General features: G+C 38.3%; 1 protein-coding gene across 3 annotated transcripts in view; it reads left to right on the top strand.

The window, feature by feature from the left end:
- tmem198ab (transmembrane protein 198ab) overlaps positions 1-25,401 on the top strand; it is a 36,299-nt gene extending 10,898 nt beyond the window's left edge. For all 3 annotated transcript variants that reach the window (XM_082136970.1, XM_082136971.1, XM_082136969.1), the window contains 4 exons: positions 15,267-15,535; positions 20,010-20,591; positions 22,122-22,324; positions 23,510-25,401. In XM_082136970.1, the coding sequence (XP_081993096.1) occupies positions 15,376-15,535; positions 20,010-20,591; positions 22,122-22,324; positions 23,510-23,665 (1,101 nt within the window). In that variant the 5' untranslated portion in view covers positions 15,267-15,375 and the 3' untranslated portion in view covers positions 23,666-25,401. The remainder of the gene's footprint in view (positions 1-15,266; positions 15,536-20,009; positions 20,592-22,121; positions 22,325-23,509) is intronic.
- Positions 25,402-25,625: the final 224 nt, after the last annotated feature.

Below are 25,625 nucleotides of genomic sequence, written 5' to 3'. Positions count from 1 at the left end.
CCTTAACGTAGAACGTATATTTTCCCCAGAAGTGACAGGCAGGATATTTCTAATCCATGGCCATATTCCCTTGAAGATATTTGGAAGAATACCAGGCCCTGAGATCTGCCCGCAGGGTATGCAGCCAGAGTTTCTGGCCCTAGGGAATAGTCACGACAGCCGCTGGTGCATACCATCTAGGATGGGGAATTGTGACTCTGGACCTAGCTCCATGGAGTCATTGACTTTATGTCTGCTTTTACGGCATTCATTCCTTTAACATGGCGGAATTGGTATTTGTTCCCCAAAGCGTCCTAGGATTCAGTGCAAGTTCCCATTCGAAAGGGAATGTGTTGGGTTACAAATGTAATTATGGTTCCCTGAGAAGGGACACAAGACACTGCGTCTCATTGCCATGCTTCGGGTATGCCTGCCCACATCTCCATCAGACAAAATAAGTTGTTGACGTGTACTACAGGCGCCCTTTTATACTCTGGCCACACCGGTAGTGACGTCATATGCTGTCACCTGCCAATGTTATTGTTGTGTTAAGACACCTGCTTCAGACACAGGTCACTCTGGAGGCGTTCCACAAAGCGTCCTAGGATGCAGTGTCTCGTTCTCCTTCATGGTTACATTTGTAACCCGAGACGTTCTCACAGTCCCCTTTAAACATATTTTATCCTCTGTGTCAGGTTAAAAAGCTAGAGCAGTTTACAGTGGTAGTTCAACTAGAGAATTACTCAGGAGGAAGTGGCAACATCTTCATCTGTCAATTGTCTATCGGTCAATTTATTAAGTGTTAAGCTGTTTTTGCACCAAAGGTGCATCTTCTCAGAGGCTTCCATTCAAAAAGAGAGGGACTCTGGCGGAACAGTAAAGTCTGGACTGCATTTCAGTTTATCAGAGGAAATAAGAGAATGGAAAGCGACAATGAACAAAAGCAAGGGATTTAATCTCATTGAGTGCTCCGCTTTTACATGCCGTTGTGTAAGGTAAATTGGATGGTTATTTAAACGTGTTTCCTGGAATGGGAATGGGCCGGGTGGCTAATGTTGGACCAGCGGGCGATTAATCATATAGTGTTTGTCAGGAATCTGATTATGTTCTTGCTCTAGAAGACAGATAAACACAAGCGTGTGACATGGAGGCAACTCTGAGAGTGTTTAGGTGAGAAACAGAAGGAGAGGTGACCAAATCCACTAAAACATCTCCAGGGAATGAAGATGGTGAACACTAAGCTTCTCCGTTTAAATGGAAAGAAGTGCAAGTTGAGGTAAACAACCGCAGATGGAAGTAATTAATGAGCTTTAGAGGAGAACAGCAAGTGACGAAGAACAAAAAAAGTGGGAGGCTAGGAACTGAGCAAAAGGAAGGCAAACTGAAACAATGGGATAAATCGAAGCCAGACAGCTCTAACAGCTGTGTCAGATTAGGTTACCGTGGTTACAAGTGTCCACCTCGCTATCCAACAACAGGCGGAGCAAGAAACTCCAGAGGTCATGATATTAACACGGTCGATAAACAGGTGTTGTCTATTTGAATGTGGTCATCCCTGTGACCTCAGGTAACCTCTAGAAAGTGACAGTTTCAGAAAGCATCAGAAACCACAGCAGTGTAACTGCAGTAACTCATTTCAGATATCACTCTAATACCGGTATGCTGTTTTGGTGCTCAATAAACATTTCTTCTTCTTCTTCTTCTTCTTCTTATCAATGTTGAAAAAAAGTTGTGCTGTGGGAACTTTGATGCATAGAAAGTTCAGACAAACAGCTTTTATTTGAAATAGAAATGGTTTATAACAATGCATACTTTTTTCTGAATTTCTTTCAAAAAGAATCTTACTGACCCTAAACTTTGAATGATAGTATATTATAGAATGATATTATAAAATAAAATATATAGCTATTTACATTATAGCTACTTATAATATTATTCGTTCATGTCTTTTTATAATTTATGTAATCACTGTTCATTTTCTAGCATGTAGCCTTTAAAGGGAATTATGAGATTGTTTTAAAGCTTTCAACTTTCAGAAGCAGTCATTTTGAAGGGCCATTCTGAGTGAGTTCTACACACTCTGAATAAAACAAATGGTGTTTGATGGTATTGCCACTTGAAATGCATTGCACGGTTTTAAAAACCTGCTTAGACCACAACCTGTGTGATGGCTTGCAGAATACACTATTCAGAATTCCTAATTTATCCCAAACTTCAATTTCCATGGAGCCACTTTACGTTCAATCAGCCTCTTTTTTCACTCTGCGTTAAAAGAAATGTTAGTCTGTAAAAAGTAAAATCATCAAACTAACTTCCCCAAACAATTCTTTACATCTTTACATATAACTTGGACTATATTCATCCCTCATCTAGACTTGTGCTTGTTGTGTACACAAATGCGAGTTTAAGCATTCAGGAGAGTATTGTGAACTTTTGTATAAGCATAAATGAGGGTATGTGGTCAGTCGTTTTAGTTCCTCGTGTTGTGATGATGATGCTACAGCAACACTTAGAAGAGCCCCACAAGCTAGAATGGTTCTGATTGGATTCTAGTCTGTTGCTATGGAGGGGGAGGCTGCCTTCCTATTGGTCAATGCTGCCTGGCCTAGAGCTTATAAGGGTTGCATCTTTTTATTGTTATGGTCACAGACAGGAAGTGGAAGGTCATTGATGTTGGACATCTGTCTGGATAGGGAGATCTATTGATGTAAAATATGTTTTTATCAAAACATGTACTTACCAATGTAGAATATGGCTTTTTTACTTTCTGTGCTGGATTGTAGTTTGGTTTGGCAGGGATTCTCTGCCACGTGGGGGTTGACATAAACAGAGCTTTGATTATCCCTATGTTAAAGATAATTACTAAGGCATGTGCTTTGTATGACAGAGAAGGGGAGAAAATAGGGAGGGAGCACAACCGAATGGAGAATTTTCTCAAGCTCAACTCAGACTGGCTTCAGGGGAATTATGGGCTAGGGATATGCAGAACTACATAGTTTCATAATCTTCTACTCAGTTGGTTTTCTGAATGACTAGTTGACTTGTGGGTCTTAAGGAAGCCCTGTATAATTAAGTTGGTTTAGGGCCATGCCCACCAGACATGTTTCATAAAATGTATTTTTGCATTCAGAATAGTGCTGGGCGGTATGACCAAAAATCCATATCACGGTATTTTTCAAAATTATACCGGTTTAACGGTATATGACGGTATTTATTTTTTTCAAGCATGACTGGGTGTTAACCACATTTTCTACTGATTGAGAGAGGAAATACTGCAGTAGATTGACTTAGAATACCCTATTTTTAACTGTACCATGAGTGAATATTGTAGAAAAAATCCACACTAGTATTAATACAGGTTTGCAAGGCTGTTTACAAAGAGGTGACAGCAGGAGGCGCTTTAGGAGCGGCGGAAATATCGGTTTCCCCGGTAACGGCTGTACACAAAGCAGGCTCATAAACTCTGCTTTATCAGGAAAGATAAAGAAAGATTAAATTGAAATAACATTGAAACACTTATAAAAAAACGTCAGTTCACTTTCACAGTTCACAGATACATTCATATAAAAACACCCGCGCCGCGGTTTGACTTTGAAATGTGCGGTGCTCATGTTTATTCAACGATGTCAAAGCCTTTTGGAAAATCTATTTGTGGTTGGCAGTGTTGATATTGTGAACGAATGTATGGGAAACACTGTAATATAATTTGACAGCAATCAATTATAGTTTATCCTATCCATCTTCACCGTCACGCTAGTAACACATACAGCTGTGACCTCACTGAAAAGCGACCCCTCTCAAACAGTGTCGCGCCGCGTTCCGATTAGGGATCGACCGATATGGATTTTTTAGTGCCGATGCCGATACCGTTTTTTTTTTCATCAGCCTTAGCCGATGACCGATACGGGCTGCCGATTTTCTTGGGCCGATATTTGGAGGCGATACTGCTGAGACTGAATTAATTTGTTTTAAACGTGTTTGAATTAATGATTCACATTAGTTTTTTTTTTATAAATAGACTGGAACATGTTATTCTGTGTAACTTAGTTGTCTGATATATGTAATCGTGATCTCCATTTTAAACAAAACAAAAACGATTTTAAACCAAATAGATTCTCAGTTTATTATGAATTAGGGACTGTTCACATATCGCGTCTAAAAACGTGTGGAAAGCACGACCGCGCCGCTTTCTCCTTTCTACAAGCGCTTGTGCTCCCGTGGCGTCTGTCGTTGCTGTGCAACCATGAACTGCGCTCTCCATGATGACGAGGAAGTAAGGATTAATTTATTTCTAGCCCTTTACGACTAACGTTACATATATTTATGGAGATGAGAAATAAAAACCAGCCCTGTCCAGCTATGATCAGCTTTTCGGTCGAGCTTTCGATGTTGTCATGGAAAGGTCAGTTGTTTTTTGTCACATGACCTGCGTGCGCTTGTGGCATTCTGAAAAGTTTAGATGTTTTCATCTCACCACGGCATAGGAGCGCCTGGACAAACGAGCGCGCTGCATTGCATGCGTGTCGCAACCGCGTCACTTCGTTTATGAGCACACGTCCAAACCTCAGCCAGGTGGTCACTGAATAAAACTCCCACAAATATAACGGAATCACGGAACAACGTCTGCATTATTTAATCCTATGACCAGTGTTCGTAACAGCTGCCGTATGCATATGGATAGCCTCAAACTTAGCTATTTGCAGCTCCCTAAATACAATGACAAGCAGTTTTATAGATGAGGCATTTGGCATTCGCGTTTTCCATTTGGACCCACAAACTTGCTTAGCTATAGTTGCACGCACATATAGAGCAACGTGTTTCCACTTTCAAAGTGTATGGCTGGCAATATTTCAGCTAAGTCAAACAGTTAAAAGATGCTTTGAAAATTTAAACCTTACAGTTGTCTTGAAGAGGCTTCCAGCACTCTGCTAGTGTGGGAGGGGCAGTGCATGGGCTGCACGTGAACTGCAGCGTCTCCAGCAACACAGAGCGGACGCCTGTCTGTAAATAATGACGGGAAAAAACTATCAGCGAACGCAGCAGCCGCGTATCTGCCGATGCACGTAAAACCCACAAATATCGGACTGATATATCGGTCGGCCGATATATCGGAAATGATCATCGCAAATGATCACTAGTTCCGATCGTTGTTAAAGCGACATACACCGGGGGCCGGTTTCACAAAGATAGACTTTGACTATGGCTTAGATATAGTAGATAGTCAGACTTCAGATAGACATCTAAATCAGACCGTTGCACAAAGCACTTAAGACTCTGACTATCTTAAGTAGGACTACACTGCAATGCATTCTGGGTAAAATAAGACACTTTTCAAAACAAAAAACATGACGGATCGAGTAAGCGTTTATAACAGTATAACAGTTACAGGACATTTTACTTGGGAAAATTAGCGGAGAATGTAGTAACAAGAAGAAATGTTTAATTTGGAAAAAGATTGCTATGACAGTTAACAGCGTTAATCCGACCGTTGAGCGTAGCGTTAAAGACGTACAGAAAAGATACAAAAACATGGTACAAGATGCCAAAAAAGAAATATTTAAGAGGAAATATTCACTTCTCATAGCTCTCTCCATAACGTCGTCGGCAAACCACAAATTATGAGCCATTTTCCCTTTTCTTTTGGCTGTTTGTAATGTAACTGATTGTTACTGCTGGTTGCCAAGGTAACACAGAGTCTTAGACCTAAGTTAGCCTGGGGTAGAGTTCTCAACGGGTCGGCCCGACAAACCCGACGGGACCCACGGGTTCGGGTCGAAAATATAAGCAAATGACTCGGGTCGGGTCGGACCTTGGGCTTAATCTTTTCCGCTCAGTAAAAAAAAAAAGAAGGTTGATTTGAATTCGTGTCTGTTGGTCATGATAATACGTGTATGAGAAAAAAAATTTCCGCCGCGGGCCGGGTTCGGGCAGATAATTATGGCGCTTTTCCACTGCATGGTACGGTACGGCTCGGTTCGGTACGGCACGCTTTGGCGCTTTTCCACTGCATGGTATGGTACGGCTCGGTTCGGTACGGCTCACTTATGGCGCATTTCCACTGCATGGTACGGTATGGTACGGTACGGCTCGCTTCGGCTCGCTTTAAATGGTACCACCTCTGTTGAGGTTCCAAGCGTACCGTACCGATACTAAAATGTGACGTGAAAACACTGCAGATCACTGATTGGTCAGACAGAATCATCACTACCAGCGTCATTGTATTTACGACACGAGACACTAAACCCGCTAGATTTAAAAAGCCAGTAGACAACAGCCAACGCTGTAGCACCTGTTTTAAAAGTATTTGCTTAAAAAAAGAAAGAAAATAAACTTAAAAAAGAAATGGCTGAATCGTGGTCAGTGGACGAGGTGCAGACGTTCCTCTCGTTGGTTGCCGAGGAGTGGATGGGGAAACACGGAATGAAAAATTCGCATTTAATATGATAATGGCAGTAGAGACGATCAGTCCCACCCACTTTGAAGCGGTACTAACTGCAGTGGAAAAGCAACCGAGCTAAAGCGAACCGAACCGTGCCGTACCGAGCCGAGTCGTACCACGCAGTGGAAAAGCGAAGCGAACCGAACCGTTCCGCGCCGAGTCGAGCCGAACCGAGCCGTACCATGCAGTGGAAAAGCGCCATTAATGTTGATGTGTCGGGTTACATCGGGTCCGGGCTTTAAAAGCCACGGGCCGGGTCGGGTCGGGTTGTAATTTTCACGCCCGTTGAGAACTCTAGCCTGGGGGTAAGGTGTAAATTTTTTTTGGTCTAAATTAAGTTAGAATTTATTTTTGTGAAACATTCTAACTTGCATTAGACTAGTCTATGAGCAAATTTTAGACTTGTCTAACACTATAGACCGGTCTAAAATAGTTTGTGAAACCGGCCCCGGTATTGCTGTATATTGAAAATTCATACCATAACAAAAATAAACACCGGCTTTCGGTATACCGCCCAGCAGTAATTCAGAAACAGCTGTACATAACACTGCAGAATGTATGCAGCAAAAAGTTTATAGCTTTTGCAGCTTTGCTTTAAAGAGGATGATTATACGCTGCATTCACACAGGGCATCGGCGTCAATGCTTGATGGAGGGCGTGTCTGAAGCTTGGTGTTGACGCGACCCCGGTGTTGCATGAACGCAATTGACTAGCATCTGCGCCATGGTATTTGCATAGGCGATCTAATTGGCTGGTGCCTGCGTTGGCGCTTTAAGTTGAAAAGTTTTCAACTTCTGCCACGAGCAACGCCATGTAACCCACATTTTAGTTCAGCAATGCATGACGTCACCCATTCAAAGTAAATGAGAAGCGTTAAAGCCGACACCCCGTGTGAATGCACCGTTAGAGTGAGAGCTTTGCTTAGAGGGTTTTAGAAAGCACTTAAAAACACACACACACCATTTTTGGCTTTGAGTTCATTCCCTTTGAAGTGTAAATTTTTTTTTTATGGGTGTGTTGCTGATATCTTAGCAGGATGGCCAATATAAAGCCTATATAAGCCGATTGAACTTGGGGAAAAATAAATATATTAATGTAATATAACCAATTTAGGGTATATTATTTACATGTCAATGTGTACTTAAAATGGAAAAGTTTTTCCTTCGTGTTTTTTACAGACGACAATGTTGTCCCTTTTTCAAGGATCCACAAAAACAACTTAGCATAACAATGCTGTTATGCATGCCTGGCCAGTAGTTGACGACACCACGACAGTAGTTGACGACACCACGACAGTAGTTGACGACAAACTAAGGGCCTATAGACTAAACGCATAATACGCATGGCATGCGCATGATGTTACTTTTGTTAATTTTGCTGTTTACATGGAGAGGATAACGGTATCGTTTTCAAAATCTTGCACTTTGAAACCTGGGGCCTTACATTTTCAGGCCCCCAAAACGCATAAAAAGTTTGAAAGCGTGTCTTGTAAATGGCCCCTTATACTTTTAGATAGAAGTTTCTTGATTCTGTAGATGTATTTTTGTTTTTTTGCACAAATAAATAAGTTATTAATTTATTAGACAGGACTGTTAAACAAACACAGTAAACTAATGAAGACAGAGAATGGGAGCTCCTGTGAACCTGTGCTCTCAGCACTTTCAAAATAAAAGTCCCGCTTCCAACACTTATTAAGTGAACAGATCAGCTGATGCCAATAATTAAAAAAAATGCCAAATATCAGTCAACCATCAAGCACTTGTAGAGTTGTCCGCTTGTCGCCAACCAGGTCATTGAACTGAGAACTCTCTTTTGGACATAATGAGCAGGATTACAACTGAAAACCATCTCTTTCAGACAAGTCTGATTTATACTGAGAAAGCAGATGAGTGAACTTACTCGGGCCATTTGGAATGCACTGAGGATTTGACTGATGAGGTAAAAAGTTACTTTAACAGTGTTACGCCCCGTCTAGGGTAAAGGACGTAACATAAAAAAAGGAAACGATACGGTTTCTTTTTATGGAAAAGTGAATGAAACACTATTTATTGAGTTTTAACTGGTTTATAATTCAATTGGGGATTTTTACCTCAGGAGCCGACAAAGCCCAAAATAACAAACAAAAAAGTAACTAATTTGTATGTACCTCTTACTGTCCAAGAAAAGAAAAAAGAAAAGAAAATACAATTACTTCCCTAACTCCCTAATCCAAAACAAAAGCAATAAAGATCAAACAAAAAGGTGGCGTCGGTCTCCCTACCTCCCAAATCCAAAACACAAGTATATACAGGTATAAGAGCAAATAAATCAGTGCAGGGGTAATCTGGAATCTAGGTAATTAAACAGGCGGTAGTCATTATCACGAAAATGGCAGTTCACAAGAAACAAAACAAACTCTTCTCTCTTAAACAAATTCTCAAATGCACACCCCAGAATAAACACTCTCAACAGTCTTACTAATACACTTAGTAGCAAAGTCAGGCAAGACAAGTGTAGCGAATTAACACAAGGCTAATGAAAGCAGTAACGAAGGAGGCTTTTATACACGTCCAGGTGTCAGCTGATCAATCAGGGCATGGCACCAATCAGACTGCAGGAACCAATTCGGTCTTCTTCCTGGATAAAAACCACATTTTGGATTTATGCCACAACAGCATAAAACACATAAACAAACCAAAAGGGATGTAACAACAGTTACTTTGGTTGAAAAGCAGTTATAGTTACTGCAAACAGTAATATGTGCAAATGCAAAGTATTTTTAGATTCTTAAAGGGGATGTCTAATACCTGTTTCACAAAAACTTTTTTTTGTACCCATATTAAAGGATAATTCCGGTATTTAACACCTTGAGTCTATTTTGTAGTTTGTTATGGATGAACTAGAGTGGTGGACACAGAAATTTTGACTCTTTTAGAATCACCTCTGACCGCTTCAGAGTGGGTGTCTATGGGCATGCACGAACATGTCCTTAAAACAACCCTTAACGTTCGTTTTCAAAACTGTGCAACTCACCGAGTGGTTAGTGGTGTTCGTTGATGATTAAAAACAAGTAGCGTAGCGAAATACAGTTTCTGTCGTGTTTTATTTGTCATTTTGTAAAATCCCATTGATTTCTGTTGGAGGACTCATTGCTCGTTTATATTACTGCGCTACCGGAAACGGAAAAGGGGGCTGTTTACATTTGGTTGTAGTCTTTTTGCTCAGTTCTCCGTCTCTCAGAAGGCTAGCGTGAGCAGAGCAACTGTGCTCTATGCGATAGACACCGAGTTCCGCACAGCGTCCTTGTACGGCAAAGTGGTTGTCGCCATCAAGTGGTCGGAGTGTGCTAACGCTTCAGACTCAAATATCGAGCGGAAGTTTATACGCGGTTGTGTGGTATCTGAAAAAATAGTTCCACTATAGCAAATAACACGGATTGAAATCATACATTGCGCCGATATATTTGTTTTTAATCATCAACGAACACCACTAACCACTCGGTGAGTTGCACAGTTTTGAAAACGAACGTTAAGGGTTGTTATAAGGACATGTTCGTGCATGCCCATAGACACCCACTCTGAAGCGGTCAGAGGTGATTCTAAAAGAGTCAAAATTTCTGTGTCCACCACTCTAGTTCATCCATAACAAACTACAAAATAGACTCAAGGTGTTAAATACCGGAATTATCCTTTAACAGGTTAGAGCTTTCACACTGCACGCAGATGCGATCCGGCAATGCGTTCCAGGAGCGGTGCGTATACAGCAGTGCAGCGATAGTTTCCGCACAGTCTATTTTTGCTGTGCTGCACACGCTAATGCTATTTCATGCATTCTGACTTATTTGCATTGTTAAACAGTTGGATTCTCCTGCCAAAGTTGGCCAACATGGCCAAAGTTTTTTGTCTGTTTTCGGAAAGAAGCGGTACAGCTGTATCTCTCTTTTATAAATCTGATCAAACTAAAGACTCCTCTGAGATATGAAGGATGCAATACTATATAGGTACTCAAGATTAACACGAGATAGGCAGAAACTGTGTGTTATGTCCCCTTTTAGGACTGTTGTAAAAATGAATCATGGTTGCAACAAACCAGTTCATTTCATTGAAACAAATGGCTTAGTACAACTACTTAGTGGTTCCAATCACTGCTGGTCAGCAGTTCTGACACATTACTACTTTTTCTGCAGTGTCAAAGAGTGTTGGATAAAGAATCTGGAACTAGAATTTGAGAAACTTAAGAGTTGTTACCTATTGTTTCTTTGATGGCCGATGCCGATATCTAAGAGAGAAGGTTGGCCGATGGTTTGTGAAATTAAATATTTCTTAGATATTCAAAGATTTGTTTAAATGATATGCATGTGTATTTGCTGAATCTGATAGTAAGTGAGAAAGTATAATAGTGTTTGCTTTTGTTACAAATAATGTAAAAGCAAACGCTACAATACATTTTTGTATACAGTTTACTTTCTTTGTTGTTTAACAGTTCTATCTAGTAACGTATTAGACAAAACTTAAACCGAGAGTGAGAGCGCTGTGTGCTCAGGCGCTTTCTTTCTCAGATCCAGCGTTCTTAGCGCCGTCAAAATAAGGCCACGTTCACACAGCAGCAGAATACGGTTATCAGTCCGACTCCTTTATTTGAATCCTTAATACGGTTACGTTCACACACAGTTCTGTTATTTAATTACGGGAGTGACAACCGAACTCTCACACTAAATTTTCAGGACGCACAACGCATTCTCGGAAAACCCGCGCTGTGTGAACGGAACCGCACTGGACAAATATTTGTCTGTTTCACGTCATACAGTGCGAGAGAGTCGCTCTGCTAAGGGGTTTTGCTTTCGGTAACTTACAGCGACGGAGATATGAGCCGTGTGTGTCATCTGAAGGTTTTAGATTCAGTCGTTTCTCCACCGGAGTGGCTCCCTTCTAGCCTGGGAAAACCCAGACAACTTCTGGCAAATTAAGATTTGCTCTGCAAGTAGTCTGGCAAAGAGCTCATTCAAGCCCATTTCTAATCCCTCGAAATCGCGGCACCAATCAGAAACGTTGGGGCGGGCTTTACACGATGACAATCGCTCTGATTGGTTTTAGGTCTATCCAATTGCGCCCAGAGGCATTTGAGCGACGTCCATTGGTGATGCCCCTTTGGAAATGAGTTATTAATTAAGCTTTGCCAGACCATAACTCAGTTACTACTGAGAATGGTCTGGTTTTAACCAGGCTAGCTCCCTTCACAGATGTCGTGTTATGCGCGAGACACTGTAAAAGGACGTGAGATGCGAGTGATTAAAGCGTCCGGCTTGCATGTGTTTTCATTGAAGCTTCTGTCGGTTATTGAAATTTTGACAGAACTCGCGGGTCAATTGGACTCTTGTCGTGTCAAAAGTGATAATACTTTTTCAGAGTTATGGACGTCGCCATCTTGGATATTACTTCGGTCAATGTCGCTATGGTTACTGGGGGTTGACTCTAGTCATTATTCGAGATGCTGCTGTAATTTGCTGTGTGAACGGGACATTTCGAGACTCACACACCTGTAAGTAAATGCGGTTGTCAATCCCAAAAATGTACAGTGTGAACGTAGCCTTAAAAGTCTGGCGTGCCGTCAAAATAAAATTCAATACATCCAATACATCGCCAAACAGAAAAACATATTTAAAAACCTATTAATAAAAAATGTCAAATATCGGTCGACCACTATTCTGTTGTAAACAGTGCCAGAACAATCACACAAAGTTGTTAAGAATTGTCCATTGATTAGATTGTGATCATTAAAGAAGACCTAACGGCAGAACAGTTATTAGGCATCGTTAAGCACAAAAGGAACCACAACTAGGCCTATGTGACAGAGGAGAAGGGCATGACTGAACAAGTGGTGGAGGGGGAGGAAGAAAGTGGAGGAGATAAAGAAAGGGAGAGAAAAATAAAGTTATGGGTCTCCACCCATCTAGAGATAAGGTGTCCTTATTTGCCTTTGGTATTAAGGTAATTACCCCCTGTCTGAGAGATGAAGGTAAAATTCCATTATTTATAGATTCATTAAACATAGCTAAAATAAATGGGGAAAGGGCATCTCTGAAAGTTTAGAAAAATTAATTCGTAAACCCATCATTACTGTTTTCTCTTATTTTTGCCAGCAGGCTGAAATTAGGATTGGATTCCCTAATTGATCAGTCTCAGTCTGGTTTCATGAAAGGGAGGCATGTATTTGTCTTATTTTTGATTTTATTGATTATAGTCACCTTCTCAATGATGACAATCTAATACTATTTGTTGATTTTAATAAAGCGTTCAATGCAGTAGAACACAAATTCATGTTCGCAACATTAGAATAGGCTACTTTAAATTTGGGTATTTTTTTTAGAAAGGCAATTACAACCCTGTACACCGAATGTATCAGCTCTGTTAAAATGATTAATGGGACTCTGGTAGATTTTTTTTCTTTCTAGGGGCATCAGACAAGGCTGCCCAATCTCACCATTTCTTTTTTTTTTTTTTTTTTTTTTGGCTCGTTGCACAGGTTCTTTCTTGCTATGTAAATAGGAATTTCTTTCAAGGTATTAACATTTTTGGGAATGAATAAAAAATTTGGCAGCTAAAGCAATTTGTACCATCAATAATTTCTCTAAAGTATCTGGTCTTAACCTTAATATTAGCAAATATGAGAGATTTCCACTTAGGAGTGTTAACCTTGAAGAAATTGATGGAGTCCCGGTTAAGGAGGTAGTCGCATATCTTGGAGTAAAACTTTGTAAAGATGAATCATATCGTGCTTCTCTTAACTTTAATCCGATTATCAACAGTACAAAAAGAAAGTTTGACTCTTGGTTGCAGAGAGATTTATCCATTTATGGTCGTGTCTTATTGTCTAAATCTGAAGGTTTGTCAAGGTCTGCGTATATTTCCCAAGCTCTATTTGTACCAAAGCGTTTGACAAGTTGTTATTTGATTTTGTGTGGAAAAACAAACCTCATTATTTAAAGAAAAATATTATGCAATCCATATGATCAGAGTGGTTTCAATGTTGTGGATTTTACAACTTTGAATAGTACTTTTAAAATAAATTGGCTAAAATGTTTTATTATAATTAATTGCTCTATGTGGAATATTTTCCCTAACCATTTAGGCTAATTAATAATCAACTTGGTGGTATATATTTTTTTCCTTAGATGCAGTTTTGATATTAACAAAATACTTCTTTGTTTATCTAATTTTCACAAGCAAGTCCTTTTGACATGGTGTGGCTTTTAAACATAACTTCTATCCTCACTCCTTTTTTATTTGGAATAATAAGTATATCACACACCAAAGAAAAACTTTATTTTTTAGACATTGGTTTGAGTCTGATATATTATTTGTTGGTCAGTTGTTGAATTCTGATGGTCATTTTTTGAGTATTACTGAACTATGTCTGAAATGTAAGTGTCATATTTCTGTTAAAGAATATTGTATTGTCATGAATTCTATTTCAGCCAAAATTGAATCTCTATTCAGAGATCATGGCACTTACATTCTTAAATTTGTCATCTGTCTTACTTCATACAAATGAATATGACTTTTCCAAAAGAAAAATATGTTTTCGATTTGTTTTTGTTATTAGGAAAATGTTGTATTCATCAAACTAAATGGAGTAACTCAAAACCCAAGTTTGCTCAATCCATAAAGTTTTTAAAAAATCGAAAAGCCCAAAGATCTATATCTCTGCTAAATCAATTTAACATATATTTGTGATGCCTTTTATTTTTAAGTTTTTTTTATATATATATATTTTTTTTTTATTGTTGTGTTTCAAGTTATACTTACAAAATGTGTAAAAGAAATGTGTCAAGAATTTGATATTGAATTCTGTAATTTTGAAAATTAAATTAAGAAAATGTAAAAAAAGAAAGGGAGAGAATTAAGAAGAGTGAAGTAAAGCAGTGAATAAATGAAACGGCAATATCTGTGAGTGAGTAATGGCCTACATATCAGTAGTGTCGTAGACATGTGTAAATTTCATAAAAGTAGCCTTACATTATCCAAAATCTTTTCCAAACAGCCAGACACAGGGGAAAAGGTCGAACTAAAGGGGCAGGACAGAGAAAGAGTCAGTGTAATTCGGAATCTTTAAAACTTGAAAACTTTAATAAACATAATAAATATAGGCCTAGGGATTTTTAATTTTTTTTAGGTTCGATTTTATAGGTTCTATAAGGCAAATCTCAACTGGTTGATTGTTACATTGTTGAAAAATGTACACTTACTACAGTATATTATCACCCAGCGTTATATTAAATGTGGGATAAATAGATTATCCTACTTTACCTGCACATACAGTATTCCCATGTAAAGCAATATACTGTATAGCAAATATTGGCTGCGTGATTGTTTGTCTTCGCAAAATGTAAACTATTATTGCACAGCTCCATATATTAAGTTATCATATCTAACCTTATCCGCATACATACAGTACACTCACGTATAGTAAAGCCATATGCACTATATTGAAAATCTCAACTGCCTAATTTTTTTGTGCAAAATGTAACTTATTACTCTTATATAACTGCTCTTTATATAAAGTTGGATATATAAGCATGTCCAACTTGATATGCATGCATACAGTATACTCGCATAGAGCGAAATATGTTATATCTGGCATATTTCAACTGTTTGATTGTCATATCATAGAAAAATGTAAACTATATTATCGCCTGACTCATAAACATTAACATCATGATTTTCTGTCAAGATGCTTTGAAACTGTGTGTATTGTGAAAACTGCTATACGAATATATTTGACTTGGCTCGATTTTCCTACTAATTACATGTTGGTTTATGCAACTTCTAGTCTTCCAATCTTATAACACAGATTTTTCTCTCTCTTACAGGTAGATTCATGTGGACACGTGGTGTACCCTGATTTCCCAGCCCTTTCCCCTTCCCTCAGTCACCCCTTCCCTACAACCTGTTCGCTCCGTCCAGTGCACTACGGTCACCATGACGTCCACCTTGCAGACCCTAGCCTTTAAGCTGGCCCCTCCCTCAAGAGAAGCTGGACCAGAGCCTTGTAGCGATGGAGTGGGACGACGTTATGAGGTGGTCCCCTCGGTGGTCTGCTCTATGTGCTGTCTCTTCGGGATCATCTATTGCTTCTTTGGTGAGTTGAGTCTTCATGTTTATGTGCATTACCAAGACACAATGGGTCTCATTCATGAAACATTCGTAAATATACGAGTAAATATGTGAGTGATTTGCGCGTAAAGAGACATTCCCGAAAATTCTTCTCCTGATTCACAAATACTTCGTAAACGTCAGATTTGATAGTGAAATGTGAAATGAATTCCAATCAGTCGTAAATGGGACGCGCGCGTGCACGCTCATTCTCAATTACCATAAATCCCGCCCATTAAAACCGACTGACAACTATATATGGGCATCATATTATGACACGAAACGAAGGATTTCAACATGTCTTCTCAAAAGCGAATGAAGAAGAGAAATTTCTCAGATGCAGAAATTGAAGTTTTATTTATCAGAAGTTCATTCAAAACGCCACATTTTATTTTCAAGCGTAGCCTACATAGTGGCGTATCAGGTCCTAAAAAAAAGGATTTTTTATATAATAATGCTTTTACCTAAATGCTTTAGGTAAAAATGCTTGGCAGCATATTAGCCTAAAGATGCAGTTAACGGAGTTTCATCTGTTAATCGAACAGTCCCAGAAGTGAAAAGAAAATGGTTCGACATGAAGCTTGACTGCAACACTTGTGACTTGCGGACTTGCGGAAAAAATAAATAAATGAATAAACAGCTTGAATATAAAAAATATAAAAAATATAAAAGACTTGCGGACTTGTGTTCCGTTTGCAGATGCTATTACTGGCTCTCGTAATAAAAGTAAAAAGAAAAACCGTATGTAATTACTAGGCTATATATAATATTTTTTCAAAATGCTGTGTAATATGTGCCCGATTAAGGTGAATTAAAATGCAGCCTTATTAATGAGCAAAACGTTCGGATGTTAAGGCGAGACACGGCAGGCAAAAACATCGTTTTTTTTTTACTGGTCAATTTTGAGATTTTTGGATATTTGTCTTCAATAGCATGTCTTCTTTCAGACTTGTGGTGAAAAAAAGTCCGAAATACACATTTAGGTCTTTATTTTACTACACTTTGTCTGTTCGCGTCTGTAGATTTCTCATAAATTCAACAAAAGTTTGCGTTCTTAATCTTCCCACTGCTCCGCGATCTCTGTCTTCTTCCTGTCATCACACGCACGGCTGGATAGCTCTCTCTCTCCTCTACAATGCTGTCGGATCCAAATATGGTCATTTCCTTTTTATCAGCAACCAATCGTGAAAGTAAAAGGGCTGAAAGCGCAATCTCATTGGCTGATGATAAATCTTTAAAGCCCGTTTTCTCAAAATGACCTTTCTCTCATTCTCCAAGTACGAAATCTCCACTTCAGTAGCACCTTTATACACCAAACTTTCCAGTCTTGTACCTAGTTATATTATGAAGACATTTACAGAGGGATTTGTAAATATATTATTCCTAGCCTGATTTATATAACATTTTATTCCAAAAAACATGGCGAAAATCTTTTTTTTTAAGGCTATTGACAGTATATTCTGATTTACAGGATAACAAAAGTAGATATCCATAAATCCCTCTGTAATTTTTTTCCCATCTAATATGTGAACACAATGAAAAAATTATTTTTAACCTGGCTTTATCCAATACTCAGATTTCGTTTTTTTAAATATATGCAAAACAGCGCATATTTAATTAGAAATTGCCTGATTTGCATATTTAAACATTAAATTATAGAAAACTTGTAATACATTTTTTTTCTCATCTTAATGTAGGTAATCAACTGGGAAAGTTTCATGGTGATATCTGCTAGTTAAAAATTTTACCCTATTCACCTGTAGTGTCTCGCCTTAAACGCACTATTTACGCGTGGCTGGGAGCAGGTGTAGGTTTCTTTCGTACCAACTAACATTTGGAAAATACGAACATTTTAATGAATCCGAAAATTTACGCCAGAACCACTTTACACACGATTTACACAAAAATTCGTTCTGCTCGTGTTTCATGAATGAGACCCATTATTTGTATATGTTACCAAGATACAATGTTAATAATTTTATTACAGTTAACAGTCTGTAGATGGCACATGATCTCATGCTTGCATAATTATTTCTCAGAGTTATGGTGGTGGTGGTTTTCAATTTTTATTCTGTTTCTGTGTCAAACCCATGTTCTCTTGTTCTGAGAGTTGTTTTTTGCCCTCTTTTCAATATTGATGAGGTTCTAAATAAGGTCATAGCTTGTATAACTGTACTGCATTCTTCTTGAGATGGCTACAAAGGGAACATATTCTACTTTTTTGTAACATTCAATCCACTTATGTTGTTAGTCAACAGCTGTCATATAGAATTTAATGGATGTTTTTGACACCGTACCTTTAAGCCTTCTCTATTTTTAATGGCTACTCACATTGCAAGAGAAATGCAAACAATAGCATTGTAAAGAAATTAACAATGTAATAGCATTGTTATGAAAATGAACTTTTCTGAAAAGCCAGTTTGCACACAATTTACAATGTACCTTCTGTTATCTGATTGATAGTACATACTTTTTAAAATAAAGCAAAAAGCCTTTTAGAATAATTCTAAAAACGTCCACAATTAAAACTACTGAGCTTTGATTGTAAAACCATGCATTTACATATCATCTTAATCAAACAATTTATAGAGTGAAAAATGATATATTTGCATATGTGCATTTAATGTACAGTAATTTATCTGTATAAATAACATCTACACCAAATTTAAGCATATGTTATGCCTCTGAATAAACTTAAGGTGGGTTGTTCTTGTTAAATCAACCAATTTTGAGAAACTTCCCTGCCTCAATTTTTTTTTATTTTGTATAAAAAAAAAAAGAAAGAAAGACAAATATAAATAGTGATGAAAGATAAAATATTAAATGTCATGGATGTATATTTACTGAATAATCCACTATTTAAAAGTACCGCAGATTATTATTATTATTATTTTTCAAAGAGGAACAGCTGAGGAACAAATAACGTTGAAACTAGGAATGTATTGTTTTTCCTATCAAAACAATTGCATTGAAATACAAGTGCCACAAATATTCTTTTCCAAAGGGCTGTGTGCTTGTAACTCTAAAAGTATTAAAGATATCTTAATAGCCTTCTAGATTCTGGTTCTTAATAAATGTTTCTTTTGTAATGTTAATTTTTAAGGTCCTATTAGGTTTAATCCCAGAGACATGGGAATCTCAATGTGGTCCCACGCTGAAAAAAGAAGATTTGTGCTGCTTGTTTAAATTAATTAATTAAAATGAGCTAAAGCAACACAATTGCTATACATTTTGTCCTAACTTAATCTCATTGTGTTCAATCCACTTAAATATATTTAGAATTTAAGTTTACTTTTACCATTCGTGTTGGGATTACATGAATGATTTTTGTTGCATTAACTAAAACTGGGCTTAGGAATTATATTTCCCAGCATGCTTTGGATATGGCTGGATCTGGAGAGTAAATGTTTAAATTAAGTGTTATTTAATGTGTTTTGGAGTGAAGGGAAAGACCTGTTAATGTTTAATGTTTAGTTATGTTTGACATTTAAGAGTTTCTGTTACGTTGAAGTTTTTATGGTTAACATTGTGCAGAAACGTAGAGCTTATGGTTAGGTTGTGGATGGCTGCATGTACAAAAACTATGCTGCATGATTGTACGTCCAATGAGCAATAGCTTTGCTAATGCCAGTGCATTAACAAGTAAGCTATCATTCTACTTGTGCCGTGCTAGTTGCAGACAGTCTTTTAATTGTACAGCATAACTGAATGTCAAATACAAACAGGTATTTTCCCTTACTCAAAATCACAGACTTGAATATATTGGAATCTTCTCAATATATTTGAACTGAAATAGCTATAAAAAAAAAAACCAAAAATATATGTTTAAAATGAATTCAGTGCATGTTCAAATTGTTGAATGTTACCCATTTATAATGTTCAAAAACCAAATGTGGGTAACTTTTCAGCTGAAATAATACTGAAACTAGAAATGTATTGTGTTTCCCTCTATCAAAACAATATTATGTCTGTCTTCTTCATTCATGTATTTCTTTCAACAGTAAAAAAATCTAAATTTTTAGCTGGGGACCGGGAGTTGACACGGAATGACCCAATGAAATGTGCATATCTATTTTCATAATGTATATTGTAATGTGATGCCTAAATTCACATGTAGCATTTAAAATTTATTTAACTTTTTAATGATTTTATTTTTATTTAATACCCTGTTATTTTTTTGTATTATACATGAAGGGTATAATCCTGAGGGCTTCAACTTTAAAGTCATTTCTGTTTTGTTTTAGTTTTTTTCTTTTCTTCTTTTTTTTCTTTCTCACTGACAACTATGGAAAGTGTTGAGCTGCTAATAAACTGCTATTCTTGAGCTGTGAAATCAGCCACTCTGTACAAACTTTCAGTATTTATCCACCTCGGATGTCTTTCTCTTCTCCCTCCTTCACTCTTTTGCACATTTGTTCACTCATTCAACTCTCACCTCCAGTTCTCTTTCCCTTTTGCAGGTTACCGCTGTTTTAAGGCTGTACTCTTCCTCACGGGTCTGATGTTCGGCTCTGTGATCATCTTCCTGCTCTGTTACAAGGAGCGAATATTAGACACGCAGCTGAGCATTGAGGCCAGCGTGGGCATCGGGCTGGGCATCGGCACCCTGTGCGGCCTGGTGACTATGCTGGTACGGAGCGTTGGGCTTTTTATGGTGGGGCTGCTCCTGGGCCTGCTGGTGGGCATCGGGACTCTGATAGGCATGGAGGAGCTGTCATCCAACCCCCCGCGGTCAGTGTGGGTGCCCCTGGGCGTGCTGCTGGGGCTGGGCATGCTGTTCGCCGTCCTCACCCTGCAGTGGCAGAGATGCTTCACCACGCTCTCCACAGCCGTGTTCGGGGCTGCAGTGATCGTCGTGGCCACTGATTATTTCGTGGAGCTCTTTGGACTTGTGAGGTATATTTACGATCGGGTGAAAACGGGCCCCCGGGAGCCGGTGTGCTGGACTACATGGGTGGTCCTGGGAGCCTGGCCTGCTCTCGCCTTGCTGGGTGTTTTGGTGCAGTGGAGAGTGACGGCAGAGGGCTACTCCCACACGAAGGGTGAGTCAGGGAGAGACAGAGTGTTGTTTGGAGTATGTGACACACTGTTCTTGTAGATTTACTCTACCGGAGAGGGAGAGAAGGTTTGTATGAATGTGTGCGCAGCACGGCAGATGGTTCCTGTCTGTCGGTGTGCTCTCAGGCCTGTGTGACTAATGATCACAGAAACAATCATGCAGAGCAGAGCATCAGGTCATGGAGAGGTTCTCTCTGTCTCTCCAAGGCAGTTTCCATTCCAAGTGTGTGTCCACTGAATGGTTTTTAATGTCAGATTTCTTAAAGAGTGAGTTTACATGAATGCTCTGGCATTATTTCACCCTCATGTCATTCCAAAACTGCATGATTTTCTTTCTTCCATGGAACACGAGGAGATGTTTGGCAGAACGTGCAGAGTGCTCTTTTGAAAGTGAATAGGCACAGATGCTGTCAAACTCCAAAAATAAAAGACTATAAAAGTAGTTTATACTAGGGCTGAATGATTAATCAAATTAAATTGAAATATTGCTTAGTGTGATTATCAATAGCAAAGGCTGCGATTTTATTAAATAAAAAACATATGCACAGCGAGTTTTATAGCAAAAAGCGGCACTGTTTTCATTTCCACGCGTGCAGCTCATGATACAGTGTTTTCAGTGTCTCCAAGCAGCTCGGAAGCATTTATAAAGAGAAAAGCATTAAAGTCTTAAAAAAAAATTTTGACCTAAAAATCTAATTAACAATCAATGCATGGAACCAAGTCACAGCCTGCATTTTTTTCTTTGTCAATAATCTGTTTTACTTGGATGTACAATGTCACAATACGGAAGAAAAGAGCTGTCTCTACTTACATTTCATTGGGAATTGAAGAGCTCCCTGCAGTTTTCAGCCAAAATAAAAGCTTGATTTGGAAGAAATAAATATTAGAATTGTAATTTTACAGTTGTACTGGAAAATAAAAATAAATAATCATAATGGTGTTTTTTCTTAAATACTCTATTTGTATTTTATAGTTAAATAGTAATATTCTATTGTAACCTGGAGCTCTTTGCAATAATATTTTATCAGAAAAATTGCAATTAGTCTCCAAGTTAGTTTTTTACGCCAAGGGATTAAGAGAAACCGGTTTTACACCTGGGTTTGTGCCAGAGAATGCGACTTTGATCATGCAAACATATGTAGGATTTTAAAGAGTGTGCATGACTGTACAAAAGAATGGATGATTAAAATAAAGGAAAAATAGTACACCACTAAGCACTAACACAGTGCATGTAAACATGCTCTGTCTGTGTTCATCGCATTAAGTTATTGAATGGATTGGGAATTATACATCACATGACACACCACATGTGTGCTGTATTACTACATTTATGGTACTTTTGTTGTGCTTCATTTGTTTGACAATGTTCATTCCCATTCACTTTAGTTGTATAGAAACCAGTAGTTTAGAAAGAATTAGTTAGTAGAAATAGTTTTAAATTTTGAGTGAACTGTGCCAATTATATACAAAATGTATGTTACTGTTATGTAATGCACTCTTTCTCTCTTTTTCAGTGATGATCAGTCGTCAGCAGCGACGAGTTCAGCTCATGCGTATTCGTCAGAAGGAGGAGAGGAGGGAAAGCAGCAGGAAGAAAAAAAAGAAGCAGAAGCAGGACTCACAACACACACATGCCGCCAAGGCCCTGCACCCAGAGCCTGCCTACCGCAGGAAACCCAACCCTATACGACGCTTTGACGGTGATGTACTTTCTCCTGTGAGTCCACACACATACACCCGTCCTGTACATGCATACTTGCACAAATTATACACATATACTGGAGGGCAAGGTTCGAAATGAATGGGGCTTGGGGTCAAAAAATGTCATAATGCCCCCTTAATGAATTCCTTGGGGAATTTTTTTTTTGTAGCTTGGTTAATTTTTTCTAATTATCTGGATGGAGAATATATTTAAGCCTTTGACGCATACAATAACACCAGTGTATTTAAAACTCTCAGTGCATCATGTGATCAACTGCTAAATTCAAATCTGCTTTGACTGGCGCTAAGCCAGAGAGAGACTTATCGTATATCACAACTGTTCAGTGTTTTCTTGTTTATTTTAGGTTTCAGACATTTACACACATATACTAGCAAAAACATTTATAGTTTATATTAATATAATATGTATTAATATAAATACACACTGATGTCTATTGAAGCAGAAAATCTATGGGAAATAATTGAACCCTTTCAAACATAATTTGACAATGTGTTTTATGTTACAAACACATTTGGGAGGTAACTATAACATTTATTTTATTCTTCTCCCAGTTCACTGGCCACTTACTTTCATGAATTTCAGGAGAAGTGAATAAATGTATCTGTTGTAAATCTTCATAAACTAACATGAAGGCACTGGTCAATTAGCATGACCTTAAATGTGTGTAGACAAAATACATTTATTTACATGTATTTGAGAAAATCTGATATTTCGCAATCTGGTTTACAAGTTTGTGAATATTTTAAATAAAAATTAAATAAAACTGATACATCAGTGTGTATGACTGATGTATCGTTTTATTTGATTTTGTCCGATATTGTGGCCGCGGTGTCACGTGACAAGCTCGATGCATCTTCATGGAAATGGTAATGTTATACATTTTGAAATAAGTCTCCCTTTAAAGGGTTTACCCAAACATTAAAATTAAGTCATGAGTTACTCACCCTCACGTCGTTCCAATCCATAAGATTTTCTTTCATCTTTGTGACACAAATGAAGATATGTTTTAACTCAAATCTGAGAGATTTCTGTCCCTCCATTGAAGGTCTGTTCACCCATAGCTTCAAAATGTTAAGTAAGGTTGAGCTTTTGTTTATGTTCACTGTATAATGTAGTAATATTTTGAATCTATACCTATGATATATAAGCCTATTTATGTTTATTTCTTCTGTCTGGCAGAGCTACATCCAGAGTTTTCGGGACAGACAGGTGGATGGACGAGCTTATCCGGTGGGCGGGCTGATAGCTTCAGGTCACACGAGTGTGGATATGGACTATGACTGTGGCTCTACCGTCCCTCTCACTTCTGGGGTTGGACCACATGTTCGGGTCTGACCACACTCACTTATTTACAAATAAACACGTACACAAACGCACACACACAAATCCGGTGCTGACCTGACCCTTGGTCCCGCACGCACAGAGGCTTGGGTCTCCTCACCATTCAGAACCGAACAATTAAAGCACTTCTAACTATAATACTGGACTCATCCTTCTGAGACCATGGTTGTATTAAAGAGCTGCTTTCACACACATAATTACACTAATACACTTTCCCTGAACATGTGCCTGAGATGTGGCATTCTGTTCACCTAATATTGAAACCATTATGAGGTGTTAAAAAAAAAAAATCAATCTGGGCTCCATTCTGTCATTTATTTTCTAAAAACGTCAGTGTGGTGAATTTAGCGTGTTGCCCGTTCATCAGTGTTTCACGATATTGCGTTTCCGTTTGTTTGTGACAAATTCATCAGTTGGTGCTGAATCTTGTCTTTGTACAATAACGCTGACTCACTCGAAGTCAGCCGCCCTTCCTCTCATAGTAAAGTCTGTGGACTCCACCAGTCAGTGTCTGTACTGTGAGATCCCGCATTCCCGCCCAGGACTGTACCAAATACTGTTGAGCAGGGGTGCCTTCGAGACACCAGTAAGAAACTCTCTCAGGAGAATGCAACTCCTTAGCCTTGTTTCAGAAAGGCTGTAGGGCAAAGAGCCATATTACTGCTGATCAGAGCCACCTGGTCCACTCTGGGATGCAGAGCTGAACACCTGGTGATAAAACGAACGAGGACAAGTCAAGATGGTGGAAAAAAAGTGAAGACGTTACTCAGGGACGGCGTGAATGTCATGGAGTATTGGGAGAAGAACTGCAAAGGACAAGGACACAGAATGATGATGCAAAAATGATGATGATGTCCCCTCTGAGGCAAGTGCAAAAGGGATGTCACCATGACTGTTCAGTTACTGCTGCGTATAAAACTAGTTTGCAGTGCCATACAAGTGAACATTTATGGTGTCCAGGAGGACAACATCCTTCTAAAAAGACCCCCGCAATCCCTTGGGGCAAACTGCATGACATAAACACCCCAATTTTCTTTTAACAATGCATTTTCATGTTCATCTTCATCTTCATACAAATAATTGAAATGAGCAGTTTCTGCCATGGTGTCTCTCTCTCTCTCACTTAAATTCTGCAAAGCAGAAAAGTCTATGTTATGTACATTTAATGCACATTTAGTATATCCATTTCAACATGGCCTCTCATATTTATTAGATATTGGTTTAATTCTAATTAATTGTTTTTCAAGGGATGTTGAGTCCCGACAGGTGAATGGATGGTGGTATTTATTAGTTTGTTTAATTTGTTTGTCATGTTTTCTTTATTACTTAGTTTCTGATAACGGAGCGTAGTCTTAAAGACTAAAAGTCCTCATGCAATGAAACCTTTGACAATCTGACATCAACTTTTCTTTAACACTGTACAACAGCATGTGTTTGTATGGGCCTGGTTATTATAGTAAAGTTTGTGAATTCACTCTCTCTTGTGGTCGATGATTTATTTGTTTAGGTGCATTCTTATACTATGTAAAGGTGAACAGACACACAAACAGAAAGATAACATAATACAATGTGTTGGTTTAGGTATCTTTAGTTTATTTTTTTTTATGCTTGGTACCATCACAATTTTCTCCATTTTGCTGGCTTAGTCTGTCTTCCACCTCTCTCCATTTGCTGCACTCACACCTCCTTTAATATTTCTCTCATTCTTTTTACTTTATTTGAAATTTAAAGCTTAATCTACCTTACATCATTCCAAATTGACATACTGGACTTTTTATTAAAAATATATATTTGAAAAGAAAGTGATCTCTCTCTTCTCCCACTCATGCAGATGTGCTCGTATCACTTTTAGGATGTAAAAGAAAAAAAAAGTACAGAATATGATTAACTGTCCTAAATGGTTTATTTTCGTCTTTGTTTGAATTTTTATATATATATATATAAAAAATTTTGA

This window comes from Leuciscus leuciscus, assembly GCF_965113295.1.
Source record: "Leuciscus leuciscus genome assembly, chromosome: 14".
NCBI lineage: Eukaryota > Metazoa > Chordata > Actinopteri > Cypriniformes > Leuciscidae > Leuciscus > Leuciscus leuciscus.
Note: the sequence above shows the minus strand (reverse complement) of the source record. Positions and strands in the feature narration are given on the sequence as shown.